Below are 12007 nucleotides of genomic sequence, written 5' to 3'. Positions count from 1 at the left end.
CGACCCGCCCCGAGGGGCGGGGCGTGACCAGAGAGTTTGAATAGGAGGCGCCTGCCGTGGGAAACACCCCGCCGCCCGCCGAGCTTCCTCGGCGGCGCAACCTCTCCGGCCGAGACGCGCGCAGAGCGGCCGGGAGGCTTCTCTGCCCCCGGACCCCCGCGGCCCGGGTCCTCCCGCAGCCTCCGCTCCGGCTCGCCGCGCCGCCGGTCATGAGGCCGCTGTTTTACCGCTGCCACAACACCACGTCGGTGGAGAAGGGCAATTCGGCGACGATGGGCGGGGTGCTCTTCAGCACGGGCCTCGTGGGCAACCTGCTGGCCCTGGGACTCCTGGCGCGCTCCGGTCTGGGGTCGTGCCCGCCGCGCTCGCCGCGCCCGCCACCCTCCGTCTTCTACGTGCTGGTATTCGGCCTGACGATCACAGACCTCCTGGGCAAGTGCCTCGTGAGCCCCTTCGTGCTGTTCGCCTACGCGCAGAACCGGAGCCTGCGGGGGCTGGTGCCCGGATCGGACAGCTCTCTGTGCCAAGCCTTCGCCTTCTTCATGTCCTTCTTCGGGCTCGCCTCGACGCTGCAGCTGCTGGCAATGGCCCTGGAGTGCTGGCTCTCCCTGGGGCACCCCTTCTTCCATCGACGGCACCTCACCCCGCGCCGGGGCGCAATGGTGGCGCCGGCAGTGGGCGCCTTCTGCCTCGCTTTCTGCGCGCTGCCCTTGGTGGGCTTTGGGAAGTTTGTGCAGTACTGCCCTGGCACCTGGTGCTTCTTTCAGATGGTCCACGAGGAGCGCTCGCTGTCGGTGCTGAGCTACTCGGTGCTCTACGCCAGCCTCATGCTGCTGCTGGTCCTCGCCATCGTGCTGTGCAACCTGAGCGCCATGCGCAACCTCTATGCCATGCACCTGAGGCTGCGGGGACTCCTGCGCTCTGGCCCCAGGGAACGCGCCGAGCCGGGCGCGGGCGAGAGGGAGGCGACCCCGCTGCACCTGGAGGAGCTGGATCACCTCCTGCTGCTAGCCCTCATGACGGCGCTCTTCACCATGTGCTCCCTGCCTTTAATTGTGAGTTGTCCGCGCTAAAGCTGCAGGAGACTGACGCGCAGTGGGCCGCAGGAGAGGGGAAGGACGGGTGGGGCGTGTTGGGTGCAGTACAAGAGAAGCTGCGCCCAGACACCGGAGGGTTTGTTCCCGCGTTCCACGGATCAGTTTCCGTTCCCTCCGCAGTCCTCAGGAGATAGAATCTGATTTGTTGAGCGAAAAGAGGTAAAGCCACAGAAATTTAGGGAAAGCAGGAACCGGACTGTGTCCCCTTAGCCCGGCAGAACCTCTCCAGTGCTCTGAGACGGCCTCAGGACCATTTTTGCACCTCAGAACTTTGGGAAGCAGAACTTAGTTTCTCCTCGGCAGTAAGAGTCCTTTCCCACTTCCCAATGGCTAAGCGAAGTTTTATTTCATTACACCTGCCCATGATTTTAGTGGCATCAGAAATGCGCAAATGACATCTGCGCGTTCTTCCCACCCCACCTACCCTCCCCCCGCCCCCCGTGTTGGTATGGAAAGGGAATAAAGGAAGGTGTAATCCTGCCAAACTGATTTGCAGACGCGAGTGACTAAAAGCGTAGGTTTAGTCTTTTTATTTTTTTTAACTGATGTGTAAACTTTGAGGAGTGGAGGGCGCCCTTTCCCGTGCTGCCGCTGCAGGGGGTGGTGGCTGCAGAGGCGGAAAGGCTGTTTGGACTAGCAGGTGTGGAGGAAGGTTTCAACTGGTTCTGTCGCTCTGATAACCTGTCTCGACCGGTGTTGTTTCTATCTTGGCAAGGGAGGTGACATGAGAGCCATTATCTTGTGTTTCAATTTACTGATGCAGGTGGTGGTGCAGATTGAATTATTTCATCGTTTTGGAGGTATTTCCTCCTGTGATCCCTGCCAAGACTTCTAGGAGTGGCTGAGGCTAGAAGTATTGCTCCTCTTTCTCTCCTGACTCCACAGTGTACTTGTTCAACATGAACAACGTTTAAATAAATTCATTGTCAAGTCCAAGTTTTTGGAGCCCTGAGACTTATGTGACTAGGAAAGTTAAGTGTCTTATGGCAGTGTAGCAGTTTTGGATATTACCTTCAAGGGTGGATGAAAGTGACATATAATGTGATTTTTTTTTCCCTTAAATGAAAGTCTTAGTATTGGGCCAATAGTTGTCTGAATTAGCATTGGAACTCCCCAAAATAAATAAATATATAACTGTATAAACAAAGAGATAAAGATATAGGTGGAGATATTTAGCAATGGTTTTCAAACTTTAGCACACTCAGACTCATCAGCAGTGCTTTTAAAAACATAGCTGGCTGGCCCTGTTCTCCAGTTGCTGATTCTGATTTTTGAAGAATTCAGCATCCTCCACTTGACCTGCTGATGTGGAGATCACATTTGAAGAACCACACTCTGAAGCAGCAGTTAACAAATAAGGACTAAGCATCCAAAGAGCTGGCAACAGCAATATTTTCCTGTGAATCCCTAGTTTCAGCAGAGGGCACTCTTCCCATCTGATTTTCCCTGTAATGGACTACATTCTCTAAACAAGCCCATTGTATATTCTGAGTATGTTTCTTAGTCAACCCTCTCTTATAGGAGCAGTTTTATAAAGTATCTTCTAGGGAATACTATTGATCATCAGAGATTTTTTGAAAGTCTAGATTGTGTTCAAACAGATATCTTGAATAGAGTATGTATTTTGATCACTATCTATCAAAGTGAACAAATTTGTCATAATTTCAGTAAACCCCCAAAATAAAATTAAAAGGCCATTCATAGAATAAATATTACATTTCTAATACAAATCAAGTGACTTGAAAATATCAATTAAAATAACTTAATATGCAGGAAAATTTATATTGGTGAATACTGCATAGAAATAAAATGATTTGTCTTCATAATTTAAACATCGTTCAGTTACCCAGATGCCAACTAATCAAGCGTTCTCAAACAGTAAGAATTATATCTTTCTGGACTCCACTTTGAGGAGAAAGGAGCAAATATAAAGATTGAAGTCATATGAAGTGTTTCCTTTTTCAATCAACTCAAGTATGTAGCCTGTTGCCATCCATTTATTCATTCATCTCAGATCTGGAACCTACAACATTCCAGGCACTGTAATTCATTGCAGGGAATTAAAATGAGAAAAACCTCACATCTGCCCACAGAGCTATAATCCTGGGGGTGAGAGGGAGTGAGTGGGGCCAGAAAATAGTTTAGAAAAGGAAAGGATTAACTCCTAATAGATAAAACAGTGATACTAGCTAATTATTGAATTATTATGATATGCAAGGACCTGTTCTCAAGGTTTTACTCATACTATCTCATTCGAATTTTGTAACGATGCTGGAAAATAGGTTCGATTGTCCCCACTGTATAGATGAAGAAACAGAGTAACTTGCCTGAAATGTCATAGCCAGTGAGAGGATCCTATCTAACCTGGATAGCCAGACTCTAAAGCTGATGAGCTTAACCATCATTTCAAAGAGGCTTCGAGATGGGGGTAATTCTTTAGGTTGGCATGGAAAAAAGTTAGGATTTGGCACATGATCAATTTCCACATCTGTAAAATGGAGAGAATGAACATACTTAATAGGATTTTTGTGAGTATGAAACAAACTTTCTAAAGTAAAATGCTTAGAATGGTGCCTAGGAATATGAAACTCTGTATGGGCATTAGCCATTATTATTACTCTTTGTGTTATTGAACAGTTATAATGGGGGAGGGCTTCCAGAAACCTCTGTTTTCCTAAGTGCACTAGATGGGAGTATCTGAGCCTGCTGAAACGCTCTACTGAAAAGAGAATTAAAAGGTAAGGAAACAATTATGGGAACGTACGTCTTCTCATATCCCTGACTGCATTGAATGGGTTTGGTCTGTGCACTTATTTGTATCCCCTCCCGTTAATGTTGAGTTTGCATGTTTTCTGGTCCATTAGCGTCTATTTTGTCCCATTATAAATTTAAAAATCTCAGTGGGCTTGAGGGATGTAAGGGTATTGAGAAAAAGCAGTTGGCCTCCAACCAAGTGGGAGGCAGTTGCAGTGCTGGTCAAAACAGCAGTGTTGACTGAATGGCAGGAAAGGGATGAGGCAGTTTGCAGGGCTACCCAGAGGCCAGAGACCTGAGGGAAGAGCAAGACAATAGGAGTGGCTGGGCACAGGTTTGTAGGCTTATCTTTCTGTCCCTGAATTATACTGCCTGGAATGTTATAGGTTTCTTCCCAGTCTGAAGAGAGGATGCCAACCACAGAAAGATAAGCATCTGTGCTAAGAATAGCTAATTTACCTGAGTTGTCTCCTATCTTTCCACTGGAATGCATGCATGCATGCATGCATGCAAGTCACTTCAGTCTTATCTGACTCCGTGTGACCTATGGATCAGCCAGGCTCCTTTGTCCAGTATTCTCCAGGCAAGAATACTGGAGGTGGTTGCCATGCCCTCCTCCAGGGGATCTTCCTCATCCAGGGATCGAACCCATGTCTCTTACATCTGCCATATTGGTAGGAGGGTTCTTTACCACTACTGCCACCTGGGAAGCCCCTCCACTGGAATATTTCCTGTATTTTCACATTGATTAAAAGTTTCTGTTTCAAATGGACTCACAGACATAGAAAACAAACTATGGTTATCAAAGAAGAAATTGGGGGGGAGGGATAAATAAAGGATTTGTAATCAACAGATACATACTACTATATATAAAATAGATAAAGGACCTACAGTATAGTAAAGAAAACTATATTCAATATCTTATAGTAACCTATAATGGAAAAGAATCTGAAAAAGGATATATATATATATACACATACACTCATAGATGTACATATGTGTATATGTGTATATATATGCATCTATGTGTGTGTGTATATATATGTATATGCTGTACACCTGAAACATTGTAAATCAGTTACACTTCAATAAAAAAGGTTCAGAGAAAGGGAAGTTTCTGTTTCATTGGTGCCTCCACACATGTGACATTTCACATGTGACTTATTTCTGTGCTAAGAATCAAGAACAGGAAGGAGGCAGAAGAAAGAAGGGAAGAAATTTAGTATTTTTGGGAGTCTGGTGACCCTGTTTGTAAACAATTCAGTGGACTGGATCTGTCCCACTTCAGCTCTTCCTCTGCACTGCCAGGTAGCGCTAGCTGCTGGTAGGCTAGCTCCAGGGATTAGCCTGGGGCTTCCAGGAGGACCTGCACCTCCCTGGCTCCTCACTTGCACCCATGCATGACAGTGGCCAAAATGAATATCACAAGGCAAGCTGCCATATTCTTATGGAAAAATAATGTTTCCTAAGTGAAGTAAGGGAATTTATCACAGCCATAGATCTTTTGCTATCTTAATCTAATGTTTTTCTTTAAAACAGTATCGTGCTTACTATGGAGCGTTTAAAGCTGTTCCTGAGCAAAATGGAACCACTGAAGAAATTGAAGACCTCCGAGCCTTGCGCTTTCTCTCTGTGATCTCAATTGTGGACCCTTGGATTTTCATCATTTTCAGAACATCGGTGTTTCGAATGTTTTTTCGCAAGATTTTCATAAGGCCTCTTATGTATAGAAATTGGCACAGCAATTCTTGCCAAACTAACATGGAATCCAGTCTATAACTGTTACCCTCTCTCATAAACTCAAGAATACATCACATCTTCTGCAAAGAACCATGAGCCACAAAAAAATCTTATAATTTATATCCTTAAAAGGTATGTTCCATAACAAAATATCTAAATGTATTTTCAAAACTGTTTGTTCATTCTTAACAATGTGTTGTCCCTCTGTATTCATGAATCAGTTCGGTGGAGTTTTTCACTTTGAGTTATAATATAATAACTATTATTATTATAACTAATAATAGTTATAATAGTTTTTCATTTCGAGTTATACCAGTTAAACTGGTAGCTCTTCAGTTGCTAAAAAATCTGCCTGCAAAGCAGGAGACCCAGGTTCATTCTCTGGGTTGGGAACTGGGTTCGATGCCTGCATTGGGAAGATCCCCTGGAGAAGGAAATAGCAACCCACTCCACTGTTCTTGCCTGGGAAATCCCCTGGACAGAAGAGCCTGATGGGCTACAGTCCACGGGGCCACAAGAATCGGATTCCATTTAGCAACTAACCCAAACAGTGTTTAAAGACTTAAAGCAATTATAGTGATTGTTTCAATGTTTGTACTTGTTGTCCCTAATTTTTTAAGATCTTAGGCCTCTGGGTCTTTATTTAAATTCAGAAGAAACACCACTGTTTACAGTTATGTAATAGGTTGTTCTTAAATTTTCTTATTCTCCTTATTTCTAGTGAAAGTTGATTTGTTTATTGTGTATCACAATTGCCCCTGTTTAAGTCTTTTCTTTGCCAACTGATGCAACTACAGCCTGAATTAGAGATGCCCCTCCTAAAAGGGAGGGCTTCCCTGGTGGCTCAATGGTTAAAGCGTCTGCCCGCAATGCAGGAGACCTGGGTTCGATCCCTGGGTCGGGAAGATTCCCCTGGAGAAGGAAATGGCAACCCACTCCAGTATTCTTGCCTGGAGAATCCCATGGACGGAGGAACCTGATGGGCTACAGTCCACGGGGTCACAAAGAGTCAGACTCGACTGAGTGACTTCACTTTCACTTTCTTAAAAGGGAGGTGAAATGTAACTAGATCAGGCATTTGGAGCCTCCTTCTCCAGCCAACCCATGAGAGAAGGCTCACTGCCTTGTGTGAAGAGCCAAAGCTATAAATAAGTAAATGCAAGGCAAGGTGTGACTGTGGTCTACAATCCAAAGAAGAAAAAAGTTCCTTTTATCCTTTAAGTCCAATTTCTTATTTGGAGGGTGTCAGTAGGCATGAAAATTTGGGAGTGGGCTACAAAATGTTTCAGTTTTTTGGAACCTCCATTTTGTAGGTTTATCATATTGATGGATTCTTTGGTGGGGAGGGATTTATTGTTCTTTGAAAGATTGGGATGTATAATTTCCCAGAACGCATGTTTACTACAAATGGCTATAACAGAGCTGGGCATTCAGCACAGCAACAAGCTCACCGGGACTCAGTCAGCCTCAGCTGTGCGTGGTGGCGATGACCTTAACACCTACCTGTTAAAGCCATATTCTGCCCTTGGTGGAGATGGTAAGATCTTATGGAGGTTCCTGAGAAATACAGTTTCAAGCTGGAGCAGGGTATGGCTCAGATGGAGCACAACCAAGCACTTTAAGTGTACATTTAATTGTACATAATGTTTACAAATGTTAGCAACACTATGACCAAAAGGGAAAAGTGGGGAAAATACAGCTGCAGCTGTTAAACCAAACAAAAGACTGTAGACCCAGCTTGCAGGGAAGAACTTTCACTTGGGGTAGAAGAATACATGGGGGCATCAGAGAGCTTTTGGCATCTGTGGGGTCCCTTTGTACCCAACACAGACTCTGAGCTGGAGAACCAGCTATGTTTGAATAGCCTGAGACCCCCATTTAGCCATCCCTTCCAAAGACCAGAGTATTTACCTTATTTCCAGTTTAGCAACAGCCCTGCTTTTACCTCTGGTTTATCTCAGAGGTGGTATTAACCTGGAAATATATGTGTATTTTTTGTGTGTACCAAAACTGTGAAATGGTCAAATCCAGGAATAACCAAATTATAAGCTGAGAGTGTGACGTGATGCAAAATACGCTCGTTTTCAACTTTAACTCTCACTTATGTGCTTAATGTGTGACTGCCTGTGTGTTTTATTGTCAGAGGAAGTTCGTTTTTTTTATGCTCTCCTTTTGGAAAGTGTTATGATCATTGTCAAGATCATTTGAAAAGTTGCCAGGTGAATCAATAAACATAATTTTATAATATGTTGCAAAGAAAATTACTTTTCTTCAAATGAAAGAAAAGAATTTCATGTTTTGGTTTTGTTTCATTGTTTTGAGTAAAAGTTTACCAGCAGGCTTTCATTCTCTAGCAGTTTAATAGAATGGATTTTTATAGACTATCCTATTAGCAAATACGTTACGTTAAACAATTTTGCATAGGTTTATTCAAGGAATTAGTGGTCCTTTCTGTGTAACACAATGGAGATACACCATCTGTATGAAATCCTTGTTAAATCAAAAGTCAACTTTTCAATGATCCTCATTGATTTATTCATTATATTATTAAATAAGTCTTAATTGACAGATATCTCGTGCCAGGCAATTAGGTGCTGAGGAAGAAAATACATAAGACTTAGTTCTGGCCCATAAGTTGCTTTTTGTCCAGTGGGAGAGACAAGCATGTAAACAGTTACAACAGTTACAGAGTACGGAAACCCCAGTAATAAATGTGCATGCAGAGTCCCATCGGAAGAGAAAATCTGAACTCAGGGGTACATAGGGCAGGGTTGTCACTAACCCTAACTCGGGGTAGTTCTGTAGGGTTGTCAGAACTGCACAGTGAGAAGATACCAAAGTCAAGTATTGAAGATGAGTAGGAATTTTGACTCCAGTTGAAAACTAAAGAAACTGACTAAAATAGTCCACATGAGAGGAAATACATATGTATAATAAATGTAAAAAAGAATTCCTGTCTAACCAAAGAAATGTTAAATTAAAATCAAATTATCAGGGACCACCCACAAAAATAATTATGACTCTCAATAACAGAAATGCTCTTATTAAATAAAAAGAACACTGGTGCTCCCCTGGTGAGTTTATAAATCTGTCCACCTTTTCTTTCTTTTTTTTTTAATTACTTATTTATTTATCTATCTATCTATGGCTGTGCTGGGTCTTCGTTGCTGTTCCAGCTTTTCTTTAGTTGTTGCGAGTGGGGGCTACTTTCTACTTGCAGGGCACAGGCTTCTCATTGCGGTGGCTTCTCTTGTGCAGCACGAGCTCCAGGGCACTTGGGCTTCAGTAGCTGTTGCACATGAGCTCAGAAATTGTGGTTCCTGGACTCCAGAGCACAGGCTCAACAGTTGTGGTGCACCGGCTTAGCTGCTTCACAGCATGTGGGATCTTCCCAGATCAGGGATGGAACCATGTCTCCAGCATTGCAGGCAGATTCTTTGCCACTGAGCCACCAGGGAAGCCCTGTTCACATTTTCTCAATAGCAACCTGACAGTGCATATCAGGAGCCTAAAAGTGTTCTTTTCTACCATTCCAGTGACTCCACTCTAGAATACTCTTCCAGAAAATAATCAGAGGGGCTGTCACAATTATGTGCAAAGCTCTTCCATGTAGCATTGTTTAAAATAGCAAAAAAATGAAAAGGAAACCATCTAAATGACCGAAACAAGGGTTAGACAAACTCTTCATGTAGAATACACACACACACACTCATGAAAATAACACAGCCATATAACAAGATGTTTTCAAATAATTTATAAAAATTGAGAAGAAAGCTTACAGTGTCATATGAAGTAGAACAAGCCTGATACAAACTATTTTAAGGTATGATCCATAATTAAAGTATATATATGTGTGTGTGTGTGTGTGTGTGTGTGTGTGTGTGTATGACCTTGAAAAAATAAACCAGAGAATCAAAGTGTGGACCACGGTTATCTTTTTTATGGACATTTTCCCCATAATTCTTCATATTTTCCAAGTTTTAAAATAATAAGTAAAATTTTCTTTCGTATAAAATTCTTTCTTAAAATAATGAATAGAAATGGGCTGAGAAAACAAGGGGAAAAAGCATGCAGGACAAGCTTTCAAGTTAAAGGACCAATATGTGCAAAGCCATGCAGGAATAAAGGAGTATGGCATGTCCAGGCTTAGTAGCTCCATTTGGCAGTAGCTTGGGAATTATGAGCAGAGGTGACAGGAAAAGAAGCTGAAAAGAGATGCAGTTTTCACACCATCAAGGCTGTTGGGTCCAGGGAGAAGGGTTGGAGCTCTTGTGGGCCCATATTCTCACTGTAGACTTTGAAGCCAGGGTGCAGCTAGAATAGAGTTTGAGGGAGGCCACGCTGGTGACATAGACTGCAGATGGGCAGATGGGGGCCTGATGAGGTTGTACAGTCCATGCACTAGACCAGCGTCCTGGTTAAGGAAATGAGTAGGACCTGCTTGGGCTTCCCAGGTGGCACAGTAGTAAAGAATCTGCCTGCCAGTGCAGGAGATGCAGGAGACACTGGTTCGATCCCTGGGTCAGGAAGATCCCCTGGAGTAGGAAATGGCAACCCACTCCAGTATTCTTGCCTGGAAAATTTCATGGACAGAGGAGCCTGGCAGGCTACAGTGAAGGGGTCGCAAAGAGTCAGACACAACTGAGCGTGCAGACGAGGACTTGCTTGCCTGGCTGCTTGCCTGTATGTGGAGTGCACCAGCTCAGAAGAAAGGGCCCCCTTTGATGATCTTTCTACTGGGAGGAAGCACAAAAATGCTAAATATGCAGGCCCAGAAGCACCATGCCACCAGAGAGGGACAGAGGAGAGGAGGAGCTGAATTCAGGCTATGCCAGGGAAAGGTGCGTTGTACAGCTTTTTAATAGGTAGAGCTGATAGGGAGGATTCCAACTTATGACTCAGCTGTGCCTTTATTCTTCTTTCAATATACTCAGGAATAAGTTAGGAGAGGGAAGAATTCTGAAAAAAGTCTGTTTCTTTTTTTTCCTGACATTGCCAGTATACCTGGATAGAAGATCGCTGTTACGATGCTAATGAAGCTTCTGAGTCAACTGTGGATTTTAATTATACATTACCCAGCTCGCAAAGAGCTGGACACGACTGAACAATGACAACAACCACCCAGCCATGTTAAAAAAGGGCCAGTGATTAAGACCATTAACTTAGTTCCAAAAGTCCATCAAAGGCTGACTGGGCCAGGTACTCCTGAAGCTTTTGGGGAGAGAAGGGATCCTACGAATAAAAGCAGTATGATGGTCCTAGACATTCACTAGCCACGCAGCCTTCATGCTCATTTAACTGAAGATTTCTGTGTTCTAGGCCAGCACTTCTCAAAGCCGGATACTGGGCCAGCAGCCTCAGCATCACCTGAAATTTGTTAGAAACATACATTCCCCAGCCCCGCTGCTACAACAGCAGAATCAGAATCTCTGGGGCTGGGCACAACATTCTGCTTTAAGGTGATTCTCATGCATGTTCAAGTTCAAGAACCACTGCTCCACCAAAAAAAAGAAAATACTGGCCAAATGACCAAAAAATATGCAAAGAAGTCTCCATTCATAATGTTTCTCTGACCTCTGGTTCTCAGATCTTTTCAGTTGTAATCACTGACACCTAACTCCCCAAAGCGTGTTATTTGTAATACTTCCGTTACAATACTTCTGTTCAGGCAGTCATCACAGCTCATTACTTCACATACTCATAGTATTAATGGCAGTGAAGGAGCCTTTGGCCCGTGACGGAAAGATGCTCCTCCAGAGGAGCTGCTTCTTTATCCTCGTGCAGATGCTTACTGGGTCTAAGACTAACAGTTGTTTCGTTGTGAAATAAAACTAAGCAAAGGGCATTCATTCACAGAATAACATTACCAGAGATTATGTCTAAAGGGAAGCTTTCATTAGGAAATTGATTACATACTAAAATGGTGCATAAAACGTGCATATATTGTTTAAATAATGAAGTGAACATTCAAGTAAATGCCATGCAGGTCAAGAAACGGAACCAGAGGTAAACATTATCCTGACATTGGGATGACCACGTCTTCACTTTTCATTACTTTACCACCTGAGTGTGCATCATAAGAGTACATCATAAGAGAGTACTCTTTTATATCTTTCTCCCGAGCTTAGCACTGTGTCTCATATCAGATTCCTCCCACCCAGACACGGGACAGGGCTTGAGGTGTGTGAGATCTGTGGAGCTCGTGTTCTCAGGAGAAAGGCAGTGAAGGAAGCTGGGACAGGGCAGTCACAAATGCTAAGCAAAGATGAAGTCTCAGCTGCAGCCTACTCCCTGAGCAAAAACACCACAGTGCTGGACCCACAGGTCATAAGCAGTTTTTGGCCAGGGTGCACTGGGGGTGGCCTTCAGGTCAAGTGCAATTTTCCAGGAGCTTCCCTGGTGGCTCTGTGGTAGAG

General features: G+C 43.9%; 1 protein-coding gene across 1 annotated transcript; it reads left to right on the top strand.

Moving 5' to 3' along the window:
* Window positions 1-209: 209 nt before the first annotated feature.
* On the top strand, window positions 210-5630 carry PTGDR (prostaglandin D2 receptor). Its single transcript, XM_068962491.1, has 2 exons — window positions 210-1055; window positions 5391-5630. The coding sequence occupies exons 1-2, from the start codon at window positions 210-212 to the stop codon at window positions 5628-5630; spliced, it is 1086 nt and encodes a 361-aa protein (XP_068818592.1).
* Window positions 5631-12007: the final 6377 nt, after the last annotated feature.

Source organism: Capricornis sumatraensis, chromosome 2 (genome assembly GCF_032405125.1).
Source record: "Capricornis sumatraensis isolate serow.1 chromosome 2, serow.2, whole genome shotgun sequence".
In the NCBI taxonomy this organism is placed as follows: domain Eukaryota; kingdom Metazoa; phylum Chordata; class Mammalia; order Artiodactyla; family Bovidae; genus Capricornis; species Capricornis sumatraensis.
Note: the sequence above shows the minus strand (reverse complement) of the source record. Positions and strands in the feature narration are given on the sequence as shown.

Excerpts from the sequence above, each read along its gene's own strand:
- PTGDR (XM_068962491.1), top strand. The coding sequence starts at position 210 with ATGAGGCCGCTGTTTTACCGCTGCCACAACACCACGTCGGTGGAGAAG. Across the intron at positions 1,056-5,390 it reads TGTGCTCCCTGCCTTTAATT|TATCGTGCTTACTATGGAGC; the intron begins GTGAGTTGTCCG and ends TCTTTAAAACAG.